Below are 25,650 nucleotides of genomic sequence, written 5' to 3' on the forward strand. Positions count from 1 at the left end.
AACAGCTGCATTTACATGCTGAAATAAAAAGTAATATTATTTCATGTCATCGTTTTAAAAGTGACCAGTTTTTAAATACTATGTTATTAATATGCAATGCACATATGGTGAGAGACTGTGCCATTGACATTTTCAAGGGGTTGCTTTTTTTAAGGTGGGGGGCGCTTTATATCATTTTATGGGTGCACCATCACTCTTATGGTGTGGGGGGGGGGGGGACTCTCGTATATATGAAATGGAATAATCATGTAATAGAGTTCAATGTTTTAATAAATAAAATATATAATGCATTTTGCTCACACTCTAAAAATAAAATCAGTAACCTATTTTGATTAAGTATCTATATTTGTGATAAACTGGAAAAGGGCAAGAACAGAAGAATAAACCCGAATGGTTCCAGCAGGGGGACTTTGGTGTCATATTTAAATTCATCAATTTCTCTGTTGGTACTTTTCGGTACACTTTGTTCGTCAAAGAAATTGACTTGACGTGAACGAATTTCGGAACGCAAAGTGTAGGTAAGTTCTGTCAAATTTTATCCGAAAATAAAAGCTATCAAGTTTGATACAAGATATGTTTTTAAGTTCTGCATTAAAAATACAATATGTTGATAATTTTGTCTTGAAAATATTGAGAGAAAAGGTGAAGTTTAATATTGTTTAACAAACAATCCCACTTTTGAGAAAGTACTCCCCTTCCCTCCCCCGACGATTTTGTGATTATGAATGAAACTACTATATTATTTCATAAATTTTCAAAAATTTATAACTGTGCATATGTTATGCTGTTAACCATGCTATTTGTCATTAGAAATTTAGAAAAAAAAAATCCACGAATGATTCTAAAATTGCTTGTTTCATTACTCTTAGATATGAAAGAATTGAAACTGATATGGCATGCAATACTATAGTAAAGAATTATTTTTTAGAAAAAATCACGGAAAAAGGATTCCGAAATTCTCAGAAACGTTTTTGAAAATTGTTTGGAGAATTCCGAAATACTCGGAAACGTTTTCGAAACTTTCATGAACCACAGCTGCACAGAATACTCAGAAACATTTCTGGAAATTACGGAAAGAGGATTCCGAAATACTCAGAAACGTTTCTGAAAATTACAGAAAGAGGATTCCAAAATACTCAGAAACATTTCTGGAAATTATAGAAAGAGGATTCCGAAATACTCAGACACGTTTCTGGACATTACAGAAAGAGGATTCCGAGATACTCAGACACGTTTCCGGACATTACAGAAAGAGAATTCCGAAATACTCAGAAACGTTTTTGAAAATTTCATGAACCGCAGCTGCACGATATACTCAGAAACGTTTCCGAATTTTTTTTACATTGTACTGCGCATTAATAATTAATCTCGTTATTTTTCTTTCAGGCATGAAATTAAAAATAAATCTAACTTTTCAAATGTTTTTCTTGTGGAAAGTCTCCCACCCCTTCCTCCCCGGAGAAAACTGATGAATTTTCTAAAGCAATTTCATTTGTGTAATTATTAAGGTGCATCGCTGTTTAACTTTTCTTTGAAAAAAAGAAGCATTTGCTCTTTCCAAGAAACAAGGAGAAAAATAATATAATTTTATTCAGAATTTCTTCTTCTGATGCAAAATATGTACTCTGAAGTGAGGTAAAAGCTTCCATTAGCACTTCTCGTAATTGAGTTATGCCTTAAGCGGAAAACTTAAGAGAACTTGCTTAATCGATTATAGAAAGAAAGCCCGCTTCATTTTTCAATGTAGTTTAATTCAAAATAGGATGATAAAACGTTCGTTAGTTCCAAATTTTAGGTAATCGAGTTCAGTTTATTTCACATATTGAGATTCTATTTTCGTTATTTTGCAGATAATTCATTTCTTTGAGCAATAAATGAAGTATCTAAACTCATTTTTTACTATTATTTCTCCGATTTTATTGCAAAATTTATTTTTTTTCGTTTTGCTTAATATACTTTTTAAGTTGGTTCATCAACATTATAAGTAAGTGTATCATCAATAATATTCAACAAAAGTTCCTTGGTTTTTTATTTTCTACGACAAAATGCAGCCAAAATTTGTTTGTTAACTACCTACTTCATACTAAGGGTGGTTCAAAAATAATCGAGTTTTTTTATTTCGGAATCACTTTACCTCTCAAAAAGTGGTTTTCACATGGGGGGGGGGGGGATCTAAGTTGACATCTTCAGTTCGCGCTTGAGGCTAAAAAAATTTTTAAAAAATGCTGAAAATTGAATTTTGCTAAAAATAATAAAATTAGTTTTTTTTTCATATTTTTATAAGGCAACAGACATAAATTGTCAGTATATAGCGTCGTTTAAACCTTAAAAACATTTTATAGCTTTTACATAGTAGCTTAAGTTTGCGCATACGCCTTAAATTGGACTTCAATTTTCAGGAGATCTTAGTCCAATCTAAGGCGTATGCGCAAACGAAAGATCTTATGCAAAAACAAAAAAATACTTTTTCAGGTTCAAACGACACTATATACTGACGATTTATGGCTGTTACGTTATGAAAAAATACATAACAAACTATATTATTTTCTGAAAATTTCAATTTTTAACATATTTTTTCAAACTTTCAGATTCATGCGCGAACTGAAGAGGACAACTTAGAATTTTTTTTTAATGTGTCCCCAGTTGAAGATACCAAACTACAACTTCTGATAGGTAGGGCGATTCGAAATTAAAAAATCGATTTTTTCGAACCACCCTACTTCATAGTCATGAAGAACCTTTAGTTTTGTAATATCAAAGCAGGTTTGAATCTTTCGAAATTGTAACTGTGGCATGATTTAGCTTTTATAATGAGATTAGTTTTTAAAAGTAAGAAAAATATATAATATAGCAACTGTGTGACACACTCTTGCCTTTTAGCATGAGTTGTTATAATTTTGCTAAAAATAATACCGATTATTAAAACAAATAAATCAGTTTCTGGATAAATATTCATTCAATAAAATAAGCTGTTTTTATTGTGAGTTTCGACCTTCGTACGAAATGACACATTTTTAGTAGACATTTGTGTGGAAAACTCGTGGTTCGGGATCTCAAGAATCACTTTTCTGATCGTAGAAATAAACTAACATAAAAAGACTACTTTTATAAATTTTCTATTTATTCTAATTATAATTTTATAGTGCAAAAAAATTTCAAGTGTAACGCGCAACAGAAGTACCGGTTAGAGTGGCATCACACATTTTCCAATTAAATTAAATATGGTTGGCACTTGTGCGCAGAAACTCACTGTCATAATTTATGCATAGGTTGACCGGGCGCTTTGAGAGAATGCAAGCCAATACGCTGAGGAAGCTTGTTTAAGGACAAGTGTGCTTGTTCTACATTCATTACGATGCTATATTAATCAATACATTTGAAAACTAAGAACAAATCAGTCGACTCAAAAAGAAAAGTTCGCTTTTGGGTCATTCCATAGTGACTAACGTAACATTCGCAGCTGATTTTCAAATTCTTTTTGTTTACACCGGGAGTAAAATTAAATGTGTTTTGGTTTAATATGCAGATTTAAAATGTACAAGGTGACTATTTTTCATTTCTACCAAGAATTTGAAGCAAAATAAGCGCTGGCAGGTGTTTTTTCACCAAAAAAGGCATCGTGACTAACGTAACATTTTTGCAACCCTGAGAAACAATGCTTATGTTACGAGGCAAATTTTTCTGAAACTTATGAAGGCATTTAAAATTGGCCGATATATTTGTAAGAAGTAAACAATCTATTTTTAAAAATGTACTACAGATTTATTACAGATGAATCTTTTTTGGCCCTTAATGGCACTTTTACGAAAAACTGTGTGTGACTAACGTAACGTGACTAACGTAACCATCGAATAACAAGCAATGAATGTATATAAAAAACTTTTCGTAATTAATCTCTTGCTCTTTATATTACTTTTACACTTTTTAGGAACCTTCTTTGTGTTGCATTATGGTTCTTTCTTTACTTTTTTTCTATATTAGTGTAAGAAATTGAATGGAAGGATTCAGTTCAATTAAGTCAATTTAAATATGCAAAAATAAATAAATAAATAAATAAATAAAAATAAATTTAAAAAAACTGCTTTTACAAACTGAATAACATCATTTTGGGCTGATAAAATCCTAACTATCTCTCTTTTAAAAAATTAACTTTATGCAAGTTGATAGTTTCACCGAATTCTAGTATTCTGCCGATAGTTATCGTCATAAACTCCGTAGTACTTTTCAATAGCATATTATTGTTTAAGATTTACTGATTCATCGAACGAATAGTGTTGTGCATCCTTTTGAATTAAAATGTAATATTGAAAAAAAAAAAAAATTCGAAAGTTTTTGCAGAATGCATTTTAATTCCAGATATCACCGCAAATGTTTGAATTTCTAAATGAACATTCTTGCATTTTCTGAATTATATGGCCGCAGCGCTTTTTGTCACTGTATCATGATGTAACATTTTCAAATGTTTTCCAACGAGCAGCCATTACTTCATTTTAATAATTGGTGGAGATGTATTTTCTAAGAAATAGAAACGTTCTCCTTTGTTAAGACTGTATTTCTATTATCTTAATTCTCAAGCTTGGATTCTTGTGTTGAACGCACATTCAGCAAAGTACTCATTTTGCTTTACTCACCTTTTTTCTTTCCTAATAATTCTTTAAATTGAAAGTATCTTGATAAAGACCTTTAAAAAGGGATTTTTCTAAGTAAACAGAAGGTCTACAATGTAATATTACTGGTATTTTTCACCCTTTATATTTTTAATCAATACAGAATGCCTACATATTCAAAATTGTTCATGAAAACGTACATTAAATTAAATAAGTTTTAAGTATTAGTAGTCATTTTCAAAATGTTACGTTAGTCACATGCAAACTGTTACGTTAGTCACAGCTCAAATGTTACGTTAGTCACACCAATCATTTTATATCTAATGATACTAAAATAAATATTTTGCACTTTTTAAGTAGATATGACACAGATGTAAGAAAATAAAAAGTGCTGTTTGATACAATCATCTGGTTTAGTTTTTAAGCAGAAAATAGTTCATTTTCGTGACTAACGTAACGTAAATATTTTCAGTGAAATAACCAAACTAATTAAAATACTTATCTTATAATGTATGCAAAAAGAACAGTCAATTTTATTCATCCAACATCTAAACATTTAGAATAAACATTAAACTTTTAAAAATTTGCAAAAATTTTTACATTACAGAAGAAAACGTAGACGCATGTTTTTTGCACATGCTAAGCCTTTTCTACAACCTCGCACGTTTAGAGCCAGAAGAAAAACACCGAATGAAATTTTTGCAAACTGTTACTGGGTTTATGTACTAGAAAGTATGCTGAATGAAATGATAGGTCAAAATTAAGGCTTTGTGGAAAAAAAAAAAATTCTGAGGTTGAGGTTGACATTTTTATGGAATGACCCTTTTATTTACTTATGTATTTTTCCTACTCCCTCTGGGGCCTTGGAATTTAAAATCAGAAACCCGAATTTCTGTTCAGTATTTAGATCAGAACTGATTGCTATCAGGAAGGGTCTGCAGTGTGCTGTTCAGCGGGAGGAGTGTTTCCAGGAAATCTGGATTTTGACTGACAGTCGTGCCTCAATTCAGCACCTCGCTAATTGGAGTAATGTGGGCGACAAGACCAGCCTGGACATTCTGAGTCTACTACATACTCTTTCATCAGGACATACAATTCACTTTCAATGGATCCCTTCCCACGTTGGAGTTGAGGGTAATGAAAGGGCTGACTTTTTGGCTAGATCTGCTGCTGCGGAGGGTGTGAGCCCTTGTGGAGATCTTACTTTCAATGAGATCTCCACAATTTCAAAAATGGAGCTCAATCGCCAATTTAAAACACCTCCCAGACACGCCTGGTATTTTGCAAAATGTCCTGGTGAGTCCTTTAGACTCAAGGGTAGACTCATCCAGACAACATATTCGAGATTCCTAAGTGGCCACACAAAAGCTCTTAGATTCTCTGGGAATATCAAGACTTTTCCGGAGTGTCACTGGTGCTCTGCTGGAGAGGTTTCACCTGAGCACATTCTATCTTGTTTGGGTTTTACGAAGGACGAGGTCCTTAGTGACCCATTGCTGTTCTTGGTTTTTTTGCAGATCTTTGGATTCATGGGGGTTGTTTAGCATTGCTAAACATGCCCGAGATAAGTCAAAAAAAAAAAAAAAAAAAAAAACTTATGTATTTTTTTTTTTTTTTGCCTTCAATTTACGAGTTGAAAAGCACCATGTTTGCAGAATCTTGCTGGTGAGAAAGATTTACTTTATCTACCAGTTTGGTGGTACTCTGAGCTTCAATGAGAGGAGATGTGCCTCCAGTCGGTTATTCCTTATTTCAGACTGACGAGTCCATAAAAAGGACGAAGGTCAGTTTCTGGATGGGATGACCGGGTTGTCGGTATATTGCATGTAATTCTGGCCTCAACCCTGGCTTAGGGGCGGTAATTTACTGAATAATAACTGCATGGTGTTGGACATTGTGCAATCAACTTGAGTTGCATGTTGAATGGACGTTTCCAGTTTAAGTAAAAACTTAGTCAAATTAAATGCTCACAAATATGAATTAAAGAAACACAACTTAAACGCGTATACATGAGTTCCCGAACCTAGTATTATTGAATAAGAAAGATTCTAACGCCACGTGTCAGTCAGTTTCTTTGTAAATAAAACTCGTTTTCAAATAAGTGTCTTTCATACAATAAAAATATTGATATTTTTTGTTATTGTGTATATTATAATATTTTTACAATACACCCACTCTAAGAGTACATTTTTTACCTATCGATTAAAGAGAAAAAGCTCTTTCTTCGCGTATGTGTACTCGTTACAAAAAACTTTTTCTTTAAATAACTAGTTTAGAATTTAAAAACAATTACAGGTTTAAAATTTTCTTTTATTATAAGATTTAAATCATTCAGCAATCTTGATTTGTGCTTGCTATGAATTTATCTAATATTTTTCGTTGCATTTTAGAGACCTTATGAAATTCATTCTGGGACAAGTATGGAGGATATTCATTGCATGATTGAAAATTCTTGCGTACGTTTTCCAAAGTGCGTTAATAAGGGACTTGCCAATCTCATACAGCAGGCTAGTATTTTCTACATATGTGTGTCATAATATTATACAGCTTATCGACGGGCTAAATTTAAAAACAGATGCAAAATTTATAGCTACAAGAATACTGTATAACGAATATCTATGTAAGTTAATATATAACATTGTATGTATGATGAACATTTACATCGGAGCTTACAAAAATGTATTTCTACTTTTTTCGTTTTCAATTTTTAAGAGATTTTTGCTTATTCAAGAAGGAGCTTTTTGTGATAGTGTTCAATATCACGTATCTCGAGGATGAGAAGTTGCCTCGTACGGCGAACCAACAATTGAAAAAAAGATTATTTTCCACGCAGTTGGCTGGATAAATGGAGGAAAGTTGCAGCGTCATTATTGTGTAGCCAAGAAGTTTCCTCTTGCCAACAACTTTGTGTTACGAATCATGATATTGTAGCCTCATAGCAAAAGTAAGATATCTTAGTGTTATTTCTGCTATTACATATCTTGCTGTTGCTCTGAGTCAACGATATTGTCTAAGTATTAAGCTTTAAGCTTTAATATTTCTCTGAATACTGGTATTAATTAAGATCAATTATTTTAATAAGGTACAAAACTTGCCTAAATATTTATGAATAGATTTAAAATGTCTCCTGTTTCATTTTCTTATGTTCAGATAATTCTTCCATTTTGGTGAAAAAAAATAAAAACCAGTCACAATTACACTCTGAACTAAGTGAGTTAGTAATGTTGAAAGAAAATAAGGATCTGTTTCCCAGTATTGGACGATTACTTAAATTCACCAAAAAATGGCTCATGAACGAGTGTTTTATTTATTTATTTATTTATTTGAACACAGGATAATCTATTTATGCAGACCGGAAAGAGGGGCGCATCTGAACATGGTATGTTTTACTAAGATAACTTGAAGCAAAAAATCTTGAAAAATTCTCAAGTGATACCAGTATCAGTCCTAATTCTCCACAAAACTTTTAGAGCAATGAGCAATTTTGTGTTTCTGTGGTAAAAAAGATTCGGCACTGCATAGGGGATATTTCCACGACTGTGACATTTGTACGACATTTTTCTTTTTAGTTTTTAGTTACTGCCGCTAAATGTGTTAAAGTATATTTTCAGCGTCCTATATGCAAGTTTAATTGCAATAAATATGAATAAATTTAATACAAAAACAATGTAATGTATGCTAAACGTTAAAAATCGATAGCCTTTTACTAATAGATAGTAACAATATGTTTTTTTTTAACTGTTGCAGTGCATCATTTATTTTGTTTTATTTTGTGGTAAAGCTATTTGTTACATTTGGAAAATGTGTCTTCCATAAATGGAAGTTCAGTAAAAAAAATTGATGAAACGATTTGAAATAAATCTCTAATTTAATAATATATGGAGGCTTCAATGTATTTTTTTTTTTTTTTTCAATTACAGATGTTAAGCGTGGATCCTAAACAACGAATATCTTCTATTAAGCAAATGAAAAGGCATCACTATCTGAAGTCTATGGATTTTGTAGCTGTTTATAATCGTCAAGTCACCCCTCCATTCATACCTAACGTAAGTAAATACAAAATGTTTTATTTATTTATTTACTTACTAACTGCGCTGCACGGTCTGCTTCGAAAATAAAAATTGCGTCAAGTGAAGAATGTTTAACAATCATTCTTAAATAAAATAAAACAAATAGTGTACAATTTTTCGTCAACGAAGTAGAAAAGAGCAATTTTATGATTCAAACTTTAAATTTAGACCTCTTTGAATTTTTTTAACTTCCATAAATTCAGTCACTGTAAATAATAGGTTCAGGCATTGTTAATTAATAATATTCCGTTTCATGGATTTTCTTGCGAACTCTTGAGCTTCAAAGGTCCTCTGCTAAATTTGACAAAAATCCGACGCAACTGAATTCATAAAAAGAAAACCCCCCTTATAGGGGTTTTTTTCTTCATAGAGGGAAGCAAATTTTACTAGTTGTGATTATTTTTCCTTTTGCGTGTTTCCACTGTCATTTAGAAAAAAATAAATAAATACTTTGAAATTTTATCTGTGTTGTGACCAGCGGAGTTAATCTTAATAAGAGGTCAGAAATCAGAGTCAGGTTTTTTTTTTTTTAAATTAAATTTGATATTAGTAAGGGAATGTGGGACAAAGTGAAATGGTGAAGTATTTACAATGCTTTTAGCGCTACTTCTTTAGAAATATTTTAACTATATATTAACTAGGGCTCGACCGATGGCACTTTTTGGCCGATGGGCCGATGCCGATTGTTGGCCGATTGTTCAAAGATGGCCGATGGCCGATTGCCGATTGTTTTCCTCCAAATGGCCGATTGCCAATGGCCGATGGCCGATGCCGTTGGCCGATGGCAAAAAAAAATCTGACGGAAATAAATTGATAAGATTGTCAGGGATTTAGAGGATCAATTATTCATTTCACTTTACTTCCTTTCTACGAATAAGGACTTGTAATAAAAAAAAAAAATCTCTACCTAATTTCTATTTTACGATCACTCAATTTAAACTTCACAAGTTTTTTCGGTACATCTGTACACGCATATGTACCAAAGAACATATAGATGACCAAAATATCCATTTTGAGCATCTCCTTAGTTAATTATCGCAAGTTCTCTTGTGATGTCTTCATACACGCAAACGTGCATCACTCAGAAACGTTATGAAATAGTAAGGTGAAAACTCATACGTACGTAGTATGATCTAAAAGTTCGAGGACAAGCAGTATAAAGCCTTACCCTGAATAGTTCACATTATTGAAGAACATCTATCTACAAAATAATCACCTTGAAAGACTATGCACTTTTGCCAACGTTCGTATAGCTTTTAGAAGCACTCCTGGCAGCCATTTTTCGCAACCTCCTGTAAGGCCTCTTGCGCTGCCGCTTTCTTCGTCGTGGGGAAGAAGGCGACTTTCATGTTGAGGATGCACGGTTTGATTGATCAATGCTCTGATATGACAAACAAATAACATAACGTTTCGTCGGATTTAACTCCGTGCGACTCTTACCTGTTACCAGCAAAAAAACATTTGCATGCACGCCGCTTTCTTTCGTCAGGAGAATATAAAGCTGCATCATAGTAGGTTGCGAAAAAGGCTTCCAGGAGTGTTTCCAAAAGTTATATGAACACTGGCAGAAGTACATAGTCCCTCAAGGTGACAATTTGAAGGTGGATGTGCTTCGGTAATGTGAACTATTCTGGGTAAAGTTTTATACAGCTTGTCCCCGAAATTTTGGATCGTACTACATACAATCTATATAGGATGTGGTTATGCTTCTTTTTTTTTTTCTTTTTTTTGACTGTTGTATAATGGTAGAGAAAGAACAACAGCCAAAAAAAGAAAGAAAGGAAAAAAAGGAAGAAAAACAAAGACTGTTTAATAACCAACTGATTTGTTTTTTTTTTAATTGAACATATAACTAAGATTTCAGCAATATTGTAATAATGTATGAATTATGTACAAAATACATAGTTAAAAAACTTTAAGAATAAAAATATGAAACAGTCGACAAATTACGCAATTAAAGTGGAAAGCTTGCACGTAGACATTTTTTAGTCATGAAATTAAACGATAAAGGTAAGAGATAAATTACAATATTAAATCATAATAAGAATAGTTTTGTACTTATTTAAAATTTATGAATAGAAAAATTTGCATTTTTCATAAAAGCTATTACAGTGACATAATTTTTTCTGAAAAAAGAAATAGCCATGAAAAGAGTGAGGTTCTTAAAACGCAGCTACAATAAACAAACTCGATATTTACACCAAGTTAATAATAACTAAATACTTATACTACTTGATCTTATATTCGCACACATAATATTAAACAATTTGATTGTTTAAAATTTTTTATGAAGCACTACAAACAAGTTCAATTTAAATTTTTCAATTTAACAATAATTTGCTGAAATTTAAAAAATTGCCTAATAGAAAATCCTTGAAACTTTTCTATAACATATTATTGAAAATATGATGAAAACAAAAATAACTCGTTCATTGATTTTATAAAAATACATGAAAATAGTTACTTACTATAGAAAATAATTGATCGCTATAAATGATGCAAAAAAGATTGCGCATTACGAAATAAAGATGAAACAACAATGAGAAATACGCAAAATGACATTTCTTGAACAAAATAAATAATCGCTAAATATTTAGGAAATGCTTGAAACGACGAGGGAGGGGCGGGGGGGGGGTCACCCGCTGATTTTGGAGTAACTCACAACATTAAACTCCGTTCCCAACTTCGGCCTCATTTGTTCAGTACAGAACCGCTACCACCAACGCCTCGGAAGAGTTTCTGAGTCGACTTCAGCACTTCGGAAGAAAAAATTCAAAAGTCCCTTTGATTTCCGAATTATGTCACCATTCAAAACGTCTTTAATCAATTTCTTACATTAATGCTCTAAATTCCTCCTAAACAATAGAGTAAGTTTGAATAACAAAATCTCTAATTTACAGATGGTTGCGACAACGAAATCTGCGCTCGCGCCGACCGTTATGCCACTGACGCCTACACACTGCCTAGCCAGATAACAGTGCTGCATGGGCTCGATCAGATTGGAATGGTGCCGACTGGGGATGTATAGTCTTTAGCGACGAATCCCGCTTCCAACTGTCTCATGACGATCGTCGAAGACGTGTTTGGAGACACCCAGGGCAGAGGAGGGATCCTGGTTTCACTTTTGCACGCCACACTGGCCCTCAACAAGGCATTATGGTCTGGGGTGCCATTTCCTCTGATAACTGGACCCCTTTGGTTGTAATTAGAGGTACACTTACTGCACAGTTTTACGTCGACAACAGCCTAAGACCTGTTTTGTTGCCGTTCCTTTTGCAGTACCCTAGGCTGGTTTTCAGCAGGACTATGTAAATGGTCATGATGGACACTGGTGTTTGAATTGAACGTCTGATGGCTCATAGAGATGAAGAAAGCGCTATGACAGCTAATCGGACAATCACTCTGTCATCACGATTATGTTGTGACCCCAAGTCGACCGCTAACATCCTGACGCTGAACTCTGCCATTTTCCACCCATCCTTGCCAGCATCTTCGAATCGCCGCATCGCTTCGACTGAAATGACGAGCGATTCTCCAATTTGACCAACCGGCCTTTTTTTCAATTCAATGATATGACCTCGTTTCAACTTTGACAGTTTGCTCGTAATGAGCACGAACCATGCGGCGAGGCATTTTTAAGTTGTTGAAAGGTAATCTGAATCGCAATCAAACCGAAAGTTTTAACAATAGTTGAAGAACTGCTCTTTATATACATCTGCTGGATGCGCAGTTTCGATGCGCTGGAGATCAAACTGTTCATTCATTGGACACCAAATTTTAATCATTTGCAGATCTGGTCAAAACAATCATGCATACAAAATTTCAAAGCAATCGGAGGATTGCTTCTCAATGCGTCGATTTTTTTTTTGTTATAGAGTGTATACTGCCGGATTGGAGACCGTGGAAATAAATATGAGATGGCGAAACCGGTTTTTGTGTCATTTTGTTAGATTCCCGTTGAACCGACGGTAATTTTTAGAACACTTACGTGCCTCTCCCCTCCCCCTCCCTGTATTTCTGAAAAATAAACTCTAAATGCACTTCCGAGTTGTTTAAAACTAACACCATTCATAAAATTAGAGATTTTGTTATTCAAACTTACTCTATTGTTTAGGAGGAATTTAGAGCATTAATGTAAAAAATTGATTAAAGACGTTTTGAATGGTGACATAATTCGGAAATCAAAGGGACTTTTGAATTTTTTCTTCCGAAGTGCTGAAGTCGACTCAGAAACTCTTCCGAGGCGTTGGTGGTAGCGGTTCTGTACTGAACAAATGAGGCCGAAGTTGGGAACGAAGTTTAATGTTGTGAGTTACTCCCAAATCAGCGGGTGACCCCCCCCCCCCCGCCCCTCCCTCGTCGTTTCAAGCATTTCTTAAATATTTAGCGATTATTTATTTTGCTCAAGAAATGTCATTTTGCGTATTTCTCATTCTTGTTTCATCTTTATTTCGTAATGCGCAATCTTTTTTGCATCATTTATAGCGATCAATTATTTTCTATAGTAAGTAACTATTTTCATGTATTTTTATAAAATCAATGAACGAGTTATTTTCGTTTTGATCATATTTTCAATAATATGTTATAGAAAAGTTTCAAGGATTTTCTATTAGACAATTTTTTAAATTTCAGCAAATTATTGTTAAATTGAAAAAAATTTAATTTGAACTTGTTTGTAGTGCTTCATAAAAGATTTTAAACAATCAAATTGTTCAATATTATCTGTGCGAACATAAGATCAAGTAGTATAAGTATTTAGTTATTATTAACTTGGTGTAAATATCGAGTTTGTTTATTGTAGCTGCGTTTTAAGAACCTCACTCTTTTCATGGCTATTTCTTTTTTCAGAAAAAATTATGTCACTTATAGCTTTTATGAAAAATGCAAATTTTTCTATTCATAAATTTTAAATAAGTACAAAAATATTCTTATTATGATTAAATATTGTAATTTATCTCTTACCTTTATCGTTTAATTTCATGACTAAAAAATGTCTACGTGCAAGCTTTCCACTTTAATTGCGTAATTTGTTGACTGTTTCATATTTTTATTCTTAAAGTTTTTTAACTATGTATAGTGTACATAATTCATACATTATTACAATATTGCTGAAATCTTAGTTATATGTTCAATTAAAAAAAACAAAACAAATCAGTTGGTTATTAAACAGTCTTTGTTTTTCTTCCTTTTTTTCCTTTCTTTCTTTTTTTGGCTGTTGTTCTTTCTCTACCATTATACAACAGTCAAAAAAAAAAAAAAAAAAAGAAGCATAACCACATCCTATGTAGATTGTATGTAGTACGATCCAAAATTTCGGGGACAAGCTGTATAAAACTTTACCCAGAATAGTTCACATTACCGAAGCACATCCACCTTCAAAGTGTCACCTTGAGGGACTATGTACTTCTACCAGTGTTCATATAACTTTTGGAAACACTCCTGGAAGCCTTTTTCGCAACCTACTATGATGCAGCTTTATGTTCTCCTGACGAAAGAAAGCGGTGTGCATGCAAATGTTTTTTTGCTGGTAACAGGTAAGAGTCGCACGGAGCTAAATCCGACGAAACGTTATGTTATTTGTTTGTCATATCAGAGCATTGATCAATCAAACCGTGCATCCTCAACATGAAAGTCGCCTTCTTCCCCACGACGAAGAAAGCGGCAGCGTAAGAGGCCTTACAGGAGGTTGCGAAAAATGGCTGCCAGGAGTGCTTCTAAAAGCTATACGAACGTTGGCAAAAGTGAATAGTCTTTCAAGGTGATTATTTTGTAGATAGATGTTCTTCGATAATGTGAACTATTCAGGGTAAGGCTTTATACTGCTTGTCCTCGAACTTTTAGATCATACTTCGTACGTATGAGTTTTCAACTTACTATTTCATAACGTTTCTGAGTGACGCACGTTTGCGTGTATGAAGACATCACAAGAGGACTTGCGATAATTAACTAAGGAGTTAATTATCGCTTGTTTTCCATCTCCAGCTCAGTCACTTTCCTATGCCGGGCTGATGAGTGCTAATAAGCATGAAACTGCAGTCCTCGGCTGGAAATGACTGAGCTGGCGGTGTATTTCACGTAACTAAGGAGATGTTCAAAATGGATATTTTGGTCATCTATATGTTCTTTGGTACATATGCGTGTACAGATGTGCCGAAAAAACTTGTGAAGTTTAAATTGAGTGATCGTAAAATAGAAATTAGGTAGAGATTTTTTTTTTTTTTGATTACAAGTCCTTATTCGTAGAAAGGAAGTAAAGTGAAATGAATAATTGATCCTTTAAATCCCTGACAATCTTATCAATTTATTTCCGTCAGATTTTTTTTTTTTTTTTTTGCCATCGGCCAACGGCATCGGCCATCGGCCATCGGCAATCGGCCATTTGGAGGAAAACAATCGGCAATCGGCCATCGGCCATCTTTGAACAATCAGCCAACAATCGGCATCGGCCCATCGGCCAAAAAGTGCCATCGGTCGAGCCCTACTAGTGTGTAGTATTTATTTAGTTAATATTAAGCTTATTTTTAATTTAAGTGTTTTGTACAGTTGGTGAAGTGCATGAGGGGCAAAGTGGATAGATCAAAGTGAAATAGTTCATTTCAGTTACTAATTCAGTTTTTTTATCAACTCACTTCTTAATTATTTCATTTACACACCTTCATTTATTAATTCCCTTATGTATTCATTCTTTTAATTATTTTATTATTCATTCACTATTTTATTCACTCATTTATCTTTTCTCATACATTAAGTTATTAATTGATTTATTTATTCGTTTATTGCTTCATTTCTTTTTATTTGTTCATTAATTCTTTTGTTTACTCATTTATCTGGTCAAAACTATCTTAAATAATAAAAAAATAAAAAAAAATCATTATAAAAATATTTTATTTTTCACTTTGCTCCATGAAAAAAAGAAGTGAAAAATGTCCACATGTTTTTAGAGGCACAAAATTACTGCCAAAAATAAAAAATAATATTTCAATGTAAGTTTTATAAAAAAAAATATATTGTTCTTTCTTTATCTACCATAATTTTCAGAACAAATTTTAAACATGTTCATTTTTTAAAAAAAAGTAATTGATCTTAATTATTTCACTTAGCCCCACATTCCCAGACTTGTTAAAGAAAGAATTGGCTTATAAAACCTAAGACGTTTAAACTGATGCCGGTATATATATATATATATATATATATATATATATATATATATATATATATATATATATATATATATAGAGAGAGAGAGAGAGAGAGAGAGAGAGAGAGAGAGACGTTCACTGCGTTTCGAAGGCACAGAGAAGTTCACCGCGTATTGAAGCCAGTTTTAAACGGCTTCAGAACGCGGTGAACTTCTCTGGGTTTTTTTTTTATATACAACGACGTACACCGCGTTTCGAAGCCAGTTTTAAACGATCGCGCTGTATAAAGCGTTTACAAACTAAATGCGTGAAATAATTCTGAACTATTGTTTTATAGTCAGGAGGAAATATATCGTTACATTTACGCTGTTAATTTTGCTAAGTTTACTCACTGCGGAATCAAAACACTACAAACGATTACATTAACCGATGCGCCTCTGTATACTTATAAAGTTATACAGAGGCGCATCGGTTAATGTAATCGTTTTAATAAAAAGATACATCGTTTATACGACCAACAGAATGGATCATACGTTGGCTTTTGATTTTTTAGTTGAGGAGGAATAGAATTAGTCCGAAAAACCAGGAGACGTGAAACATTTGATGGGGTTACAGTGAAATAAAATCCCGTCATAAATTGATACGAACCATCCTTTAATGAAATCGCTTTAACATAAAATCAAATCGTTTATACGACACCTCAGAAGAGTATTTGAGTAAAAATCGTGGCCAAAAATATTTTCGCGCGTTTTAAGCTTGAATCTTTTTTTTTTTTTTTTTTTTTTTTTGAGTTTTCGCTTGCTTTACATTCCTTATCACTCTTGATTTACTATATCAGTAAATAAATCAGTATATTTTTTATCCATACTCATTATACAAAAGTTGTTTTTCGTATTAGTGAATGCAAAAAAAAAAGATAGGTGATGTATGTAAGATTGCGTGCAAGTGTAAAATTTTGACGAAGTATTTTTTAGTTACTTTTTGAGGATCTGAGTCAGGTGAAGAGAGGGGAACACTTTACTTGTTACCTATCAACAAAAAAACACTGTACTGTAAAAATCTCTTCGCTGTCTTCCGTGCCGAAATCCGTGCGTTCTTAAACTAATGTTGAAAATGTTTTAGTGAAGTGTTGAATAAGTTTCCCTCAGCAACCGGACACTTGGTTATACTAGCAACATAAATCTCCATAACTTCAAGCTTTTATCGATTGAATATTCCAGCAATTCGTACAATTTTAATCTCATGAATTCTTCCTCCATTTTGACGAATACTGCGGTATATCCGTTTGTTTCGAGCAGCTCTCTTTTCTGAGAGAACTGCATCTGAATGAATTTTTCCCCCGATCCTCGATGTTTGACCTGTTGTACTTATTTATTAGGGATGTCATAAAAAAGTTTTTTTAAACGTTGACATGCACATTTAGGATGCGATGTATTTGCACCCGAAAAATTCATTTCTAGTATTATTTTTGAAAAATGTTAAGGTTTAGGTAACAGGAACGAACTTAAAAGTTTGAAAAGAAGGTAAAAAATGCCAATTTCCAAAAATTTTTTCATAGTACAAATGTTTGAAACTCTTGTTTTAAAACCATTCAAATGCTTCATTTTAACTCTTTTCAGATGTCTTTATGATTAACTACTCCTTTACAGTTTTAAATGCGCGAATAAACCATATCTTTTCGTGAAATTAACCAAAAAATTTATTTTTAACCATTTTTTGTACATTGCAATCTTTTACCTTTTATAGTCCAGTAATATATTTTCACAATAAATGTGCACTATGCATCTCTTTGTTGGAAATGCAGAGAACCCACTCCAAGTGGTTGCACTTCATGCTCCTTCCCATTAGGGGCGGATCCAGACAGAATTCTAGGAGGGGGCCATTTGGGAAAATACGATGCTTTGGAAAAATTTTGAATTGTTACAAGTATCAATGTAGCCCACCTTGACTAACTAGAGCATTTTTTCTGGAATTTTCACTAAGTGTCGTGAGTTTAACATAGAGGTTGCAATCCGTTCCAAATACTTTTCCTCTTTTCTTAACAAACGTGTGCATTTATCGTCTCCTCAAAGTGGTATTCCTGTTATTAGTACTGCGTTCTGGGACTTTCTGATTTACGAGGAAACAGATATGAACCAACCGTAAGTACAATAATAACTCCGAAGTCAAGGGGGCTCGGGGGTTTCTCCTCCGAAAATTTTTCAAATTTGTAGTTTTAAAAACGCATTTTAGACGATCTTTGGTAATGTTAGGAGAGATGAGGTTCGGTGGCGCTCCCCTGTCTATTTTTTGAAATACGTAGTAGCTCTAAGAATGCAGTTTTAGACGATCTTTGATGATGTTAAAGGGAGTTAGATGATTTGAGAGCCCATCTAAATACATTTTTCTTATTTGTAATCTTAGAAATGCCTTTGGACTGTCTTTCGTAATATTAAGGGTTCGGGTGCGACCCCCCCCCCCCCCCCGCGCATTTTTCGAAATTGTAACCTTAAGAACGCAAACATTATCTCCAATAATGTTAAGAAGAGGGAGGTCCGGGGTTTCTCCGGCGGATTTTTTTTTTTTTCTTTTTGCCATTGTAGAGTCAAAAACGCAGTTTAATACGATCTTTTCGTGATGATGCATGGAGGAGAAATTCGCGGGCCCACACCAAGAAATTTTTCTTATTTGCAGTCTTAAAGATGTATTCTAATAATCTTTGGTAATGGTAGGGAGAAGAGGTTTGGAGCGCTCCCCTCAAAATTGTAGCTCTAAAAAAAGCTGTTTTAGACGATTTTTTGGTGATGTAAAGAGAAGGAGAGATTAAAAGCCCACCCCAGGAAATTTTACTAATTTATAGACTTAAAAACGCATTCTAGATAATCTTTGGTAAGGTTAAGAGTTAAAGAGATTCTGAGGTCCACTCCCAAAATTTTTTCAAAATTTAACTCTTTAAATTGCAAATGTAGGCAATCCATGATTCGTGAGTAACTTTTAGAGGACCAGCAATTTTTCGAAATTGAAGCTCCAGAAACGTAATTCTTGAAGACTTTCAATGAAGTTAGTGCTAGAGGATTTCTCCCCCCCCCCCCCCGAAAAATTTTGGAACTTAAGCGCTTTAAACAAAATTTAGGCCGATCTTGAACGACGTTGGCGAAAAAAAGAGGTGGGGGACCCTTCCATGGAAACGTTTACAAATTATTTTTTAAAACGTGGTTAGTAGATGATCTTTGGAAATATTAACAAGAGAAAGAGGCGTGGTTTGGAGGGTCCCATATTAAAAAGGGAATGAAGGATAATTACATAGCACTGCATAAAGCCAGTGGCGGATTGGTTGAAAAAATCAGCCCTGGCATTAGGAGATATAGCGGCCCCATAGCTCTTATAGATATTAAAATTTACCTAACGATTGGGATATCATTTAATATGCGGAAATGATGCTTAACTACTAAATATGTCTTATTTAAACAAAATGTAACAGATAGGAACACTTCTGCGCTTTAATGGAGAATAAATTGATACAGTATTAGCTAAACCTTATTTTGGGGGAAAATTGTGATTGTAATTGTCCATTTAAGTATTTTTATAATGCCCGGAACTTGATTGATTATTTCCGTAATGATAACACTGCTTGGCTAGTATGTCCTTTTCTGCAGTCATAACAAGTAACTTAATTGCCCTGTTATATGAAACTGATCTAGCGATGCTTATGCGTGAAAGACTAAGGCCGTCTTAGAATATGATAAGTCCCTCTACACAAACATACATAACTGGACTCTGTCATAAACATTCCTTTTTTTATACTGCCATAACCTGACGACCCCCAGATTCGATGCGAGGTCAAAAACCTGGTCGGGTACGAGTTCGGCAGTCCCTTATTTTTTTTCAAACGCATGTATCAATACAAAGAGAGAGAGAGAGTGGACTTAGCTTTATGGCTTCTGGGAGTCATTAAAGTATTAGCAATATAAACTTAATAATGGGAAGATTAACATTGAGTCTGAAATAGGGGTCCGGGGGAGAGGGGGGAGGAAAATTTTCGAAATTGTAGTCTTGAAAACTCAGTTTTAAACAGTATTTGGTGATGTTAGGGGAGCGTAGGTTCAGGGTTTCTCCCGCTGCAATTTTTCGGAAGTGGAAATCCAAAAACAGAATTTTAAATTATCTTCGAGTACATGGTATGAAGAGCGGTTCCGGGGACTCTCCTCTGCAATTTTTTTTAAAAATATTATCTCTGAAAACGCAGTTTTAGAAGATGTTTGGTGATTTTAAGTCGAGATAGATTCCGAGGCCATCCACCAGAAAATTTTCAAATTGAAGTCTTAAAAGCCTTTTTTGGTCAAGATAGGGCACCTGCAGTTACTCGAAAGTTAAGTTCCAAAAACGAAATTTTTGCTGACATTCAGTGAAGTTAGGAAAAAGAGTTTTCAGGAGGCTCACCCCGGAATATTTTCGAAATTGAAGCACTAAAAACGAGATTTAAAACGTTCTTCATTGATGATGCCGAAAAAGAGGAGGGGACGGGGCACTTTCCCAGAAAATTTTGATACTGTTAATTTAAAAACAAATTTAGACTATATTTGGGAATGTTTAAAAAAATGGGAGCGGTTCGAGTACTTTCCTCCAGCAAATTTTTGAAACTGGAATTCCATGTTATGGCGGGAGGGCTCTGACCATGTTATAGTCAGAGTACTGTTTCTGACAGACTGACATTGTTCTCTTATGAAGTTATTTAAAATTGAAACCAAAAATTTAAATTTTACACAAACTTCGATGATATTAGGAGGGGGAGGGAGGTTCTGGGGATCACCGGAATTCTTTCCACATTAGTTTTTATCAACTTATTTTCTTTTTAAACTGACGTTACAGAAACCGTGAGTTTGTACAGCGCACAGAATACTTTGTTTCCTCAAAAAAACGGCGGTCTTTGGCCTTTGATTTTGTAATCTTAATAATGTAGAGTCTTTCATGTTCCTCGGTGGTATTTTAAGATTGCATTTCTTAAGACAATTTTACGGAAAAAATATTTTGTCACTTTAATTCCAATTGTTATAAACAGGGTTGCCGAGAGCAAAAGCGGATCCGGTAAAAAATGACATAGGTCAAATTTTTCACAGGCCCCCTTCTACACCTTTCACCATTAGGATATTTTACCCTCTGCGCAAGTTCAATTCCGAGCCGGGCCCCTATTATCCAATTAAGTAGATATGACCTCACGTTGACCCTTGTTGTAAGTTGCATTATATAGCAATTGTGAACTGTCATTTATAAATAAAAGCGTCAAAGAAACCAAAAGTATTTTAACTTTTTACGACCGCTAAGGTTTCCATGTTTTTTTTTTTAAATTTATTCATTTATTTTTTACTACACCACTGAAGATATATTGGCAGCCCCAGGGCCCGACTATCTAAAAGTGAGGCCCTAGGCCCACATTAATTTGGAGGCCCCCTGAAGACTATGCAGTGTTTGATTTACATTTTTAAAGCGCGAATGCACTCATGTGCATTTATGAGTCCCATTTGAGCCCCCTCATAATCGTGACCAAGTAAATTCGTTACTGGCAGAATGATTAAAAATTCCCCTTTAAAGAAGTTTTGTTCCAACTATTAAGTCATATTTTTTTATTTTTTTTTAAAAATACATGTATTTTTCATATCGTTGCAATACTATGCAAAAATGTGGGGCCCCCTTAGGAACATGGGGCTTTAGGCCTAGGTATAGTCAGCCTGTGTGGTAATCAGGCCCTGGGCAGCCCCATTTCAGAAATTCCCCCTCCCCCCTCTTGGTGACGGCCCTGCCTCCCTCCATCCGCAAGCTTTAGCCCATGCGTAAAGAGGAGCTGAGGCTGGGTTTTGCGAATTAGCGTTATTCTAAACGCAAAAATTTACATTTTGCTGTTAGTAGACAGGCCCGAAAGACTTTGCTGTTAGTTAATTGGCCCGAAACATGACCGGCCCACCGGGCAAATGCGCGGTTGCCTACCGGCTGTATTTGCCACTGCATAAAGCCAGGATTAAAACTTAAATCTAACTTAATGCGCAATCATTAAATGTATAACTTTTTATCGGACTCTTACTAACATATATCCCTTTTCTTTCCCTCATGGGGAAAATAAACACATCTAGCAAGACGAGCCCATCATTCTAAACGAACCCAAATATTTGGTATATACTTGATATTTTTGAAATTTCCGTGGGGTGTGGCCATACCCTTCTCTTGCATTGTTTCCATTCTTGTTAGACTTCATATGAATTACAAGTTTTTTTTTTCAATTTAAGCTATTAAAGAGGTTTAAAAACTATACGTTAAACTTCATCAGTCTGGTTTTATGGCTCCCCGGCGGTGTTTTTATATTCTTGTTAAACTTCGAGGAATAATAAGGATTTTTTTTATATTTAGCTCCAAAAAAGGTTTTTAACTATCTTCGAAACCTTCTCAGTGTGACCATGGCCCCCCTCATTGTTTTCCTTATTGTTAGACTTTGTACGTATTATAAGGAAAATGTTTTTCATTTTTGCTCAAAAAAAGGGTATATTAACTACTTTGGAAATTTTATCGGTGGGGGCCATGGCCCCTATGGCCCCTCCCTGGATCCGCCCATGCTTTCCATGCACCCAACGAAGAAGGATAGTCATTACAGGACTTAAATTTACCCTTACTAAACGATTTTAAACTAATTTCAATTTTTGGACAAGGGTTTGAAGTTAGACTTATGATTCAAATTGGTTATTATATTCGTAAGAATAAAGTACTACATGAAATACACTGCCAGCTCAGTCATTCCATCCGAGGACTGCAGTTTCTCGCTTATTAGCACTTCCTATGCCGGGCTGATGAGTGCTAATAAGCACGAAACTGCAGTCCTCGAATGGAATGACTGAGCTGGCGGTGTATTTCATGTATTTCTGCCATATCTCTGGTTATAGGGCGGTAACTTACTAATAAAGTACTAGTTTTTATAAATCTATCTTTTGTGCCTTTTGCCTCTAATGAGTTTCTCTAAATTAACTCCTTAATATTTTGACTGTCATAGGGTTTGTCATACAGATGCATGTACATTTTCGACTCGAAAGATCCATTTTCCTATGTATTTACCCATTTTGAGTTGATAGGTGCAAAAAAACAGTTTTGGGAATGCAATTTCAGCTACTTTTAAAACGTAATTTACATATAATTCCGGGGGGGGGGGGGTTTATACACAAATACACAAAATACAAATGCTTAAAACTTTTATTCTAATACCACTCAAATGCTTCCTTTTAAAATTCCATTCGCATGTCATGATTAACATTCCATTACAGTTTTTAGTTCGCTCTTAACTCGTAAAGTTTCGTAAAATTATCCAAAAATGGCTTTTTTTTTAGCTTTTTCTGCACATTGCAATATTTTTTATGGTCCAGTTATGATTTTTTTGCAATAAGTGTCTATTACGCAACTCGTTGTTGAAAATATTTATATTACAAGTGCATTAACAACCCCGAAATCCCAACAAGGAGGTGGCTGCATTTCGTGTTCTATCCTGCTCTTCCCATCCACCCAGCCAAGTTATTTACATATTTACAATTACTGTATGACTTTAAACACGTTTCTACTTTTGAATACAGGTTTGAAGTTGGACTTAGAGTCAGATTTAGTATTGATGACCACGAGTATAATGTTTTTCTTATAAATTCACTTGTGTTTTCCCGAGTTCTACAACGAAACTTTTCCAGAAGAGCCCCTGGACTTTCCCCATCCCCTTAATGTCATCTCAGATAGCATAAAATTTCCTTTCTTTTTCAACTTTTATTTGTGCAAATTTCTGGAGGAGCATTCGATTCTTAAATATCGCTTGAAATTGATTACAGTTCAAACGACTCAGGAAGAAACCTCAACCCCACATCACCAAACGTTATCCCCAAAACCTTTCGAAAATTGCGTTTTTGACAGCAATTTTGCAGGTTTCTACGGGAGGGTCCTGACCCCCTCAACATTATCCGAATATATTTTTACCTACTAAAGTGATAATCTACTCAGCTTTATATGAGGTTATTTGCCTCAGTATGGTTTTGGCTACTCCAGACTGAGGAGCACAAAGCTTTAGCGCGGTCTGCAATCTCTGGATACTGTAACTGAGCTTTTCGGTGTTTGCTTGCAGTTCCGCATTAGCTCCAGCTATGGGGTGGTAATTTGTAGCTTTATATCCGTTCGGAGTGCTTATGGCCATTCCACCACGTGCGGTACAGTCCAACTCAATAAGTCCACTAACATTTTGTTATAGATCTTAATATTTTAATTAAACAGGAGTAAGCACATTTTTTTAATCTTTACATGTGATATAAAGATACTCCTGACACGGTACTATTTTTATTAAATGACTTCGTTGTTAATTTATTTGCATGCGTCATGTGAAGAACATCCATCGTCAACCTCTTGTAGTAATGTATGTGTATTTCTTAACTTTTTGTGCTATTAATACTAGAAAGTCGCCCGTCAAGGTACGACGGGTGAAAGTTGCGTCTACTCTTCTACATTTGAACAAAGCAATTTCCTGTTTTGTGATATTTTGATAGTTGAAATTTTAACCCTAACTCCAGTGGATTAACCCTAAACTCCAGTGGATAGCGTTAGTTTTCAACCACTTTTTTTAATTTTTCATTCCCTTAAAATGACTACCTTGCCAGTAAAACAGTTAAGTTACCGGATCGAATTCAGCCTTGTCGGAATAAAGCCTTTCCCTACATGTTAAACATTACCAAAACGTATTATCAAATTATCATGCCGTGGTACTAGTTTCATTGTTGAAACTTGCGGGTTACTCGATCATTGGCTATTATTTATATGAGGATAGCAATGGCGAAAAAAATTGTAGGTTTTTAAAGCTAAGGTTCTAATGTAAAGGAAACATACCTTATTTGTTGAGAAATAATAATTTTAACCGTAGAAAAAATATGTATATGGCCTGGCCATTCCACTGAAAACTCAATTTGTCCCGCGTGGGATAATTAAAATATTTTTTTTTAAAAATAATTTTACAGTGTAATGACAAAATTTTTTGCTTAAGAAGTCACACGTTTGTGATTCCTTGAGCAACAAAATTTTGTTCATTTTCCTTTTAAATTGTTATATTTAATGAAATGTATGAAGCGTGATGTGCAGGAAAAAATTGCCGTTTTTCCGTGGAATGGCCCTTATAGTGTTTTCAGACCTTTAAGTTTTATTTGCGAAAAAGTATTTATATTCTACAGTATACTACATTAGCTTTCTTCATAAGTAAAAAGCCTAATACGCATTTAAAATCTTAAATTCTTTAGGAAAGGATGAGAGACCCCTTGGAGAGAAACTTTCATATTGTTTAAATATGGGTGTCTACCCCTTTCAGAGTGATTCCTCCCCCCCCCCCTCTCCAAAAATCGAGAGTGCCCGCAAAAACGAAGAAAAAGACCCTCCAAAACAGTAGCTCCCCATTTGGACCTAGGTTACCCCTCCCCCTTGCTGGAATTCTAGATCCGACACTGCATGCATGATATCCCAATTGCTATTTTCAGCGACTTTTGCAACTTCCTTTCAACAGATTACAAAAAATATTAATTGTGTTTCTAATTTACGCCTCCAATAATGAAAGCCCTACACAAATACGACTAGACTGAACTCGCAAAGTAGGAGCTGCAGTCTCTGGTCTAAGGCAGCTGAAAAGGTAAAGTCTAGACCAGTGGTGCCCAACCTTTTTTTTTTCAAACCCGCGTGCGATACCTCACATTAGTGGGAATGTTGCGGGTCAGAGGAGTATAAAATTTCTAGATAGCATCGTAAAACAAGGGAAATTAAGGACAATAACAAACAAAAGTTCATGTCATCGTTGCTACATGCTTAGTT

General features: G+C 34.4%; 1 protein-coding gene across 1 annotated transcript in view; it reads left to right on the plus strand.

The window, feature by feature from the left end:
- Window positions 1-25,650, plus strand: part of LOC129219410 (serine/threonine-protein kinase 32B-like) — a 242,333-nt gene that overhangs the window by 138,019 nt on the left and 78,664 nt on the right. The window contains exons 8-9 of the mRNA XM_054853799.1: window positions 6,998-7,114; window positions 8,528-8,653. Coding sequence (XP_054709774.1) covers window positions 6,998-7,114; window positions 8,528-8,653 — 243 coding nt within the window. The remainder of the gene's footprint in view (window positions 1-6,997; window positions 7,115-8,527; window positions 8,654-25,650) is intronic.

The sequence above is a fragment of the Uloborus diversus genome, chromosome 3 (genome assembly GCF_026930045.1).
Source record: "Uloborus diversus isolate 005 chromosome 3, Udiv.v.3.1, whole genome shotgun sequence".
Lineage (NCBI taxonomy): Eukaryota > Metazoa > Arthropoda > Arachnida > Araneae > Uloboridae > Uloborus > Uloborus diversus.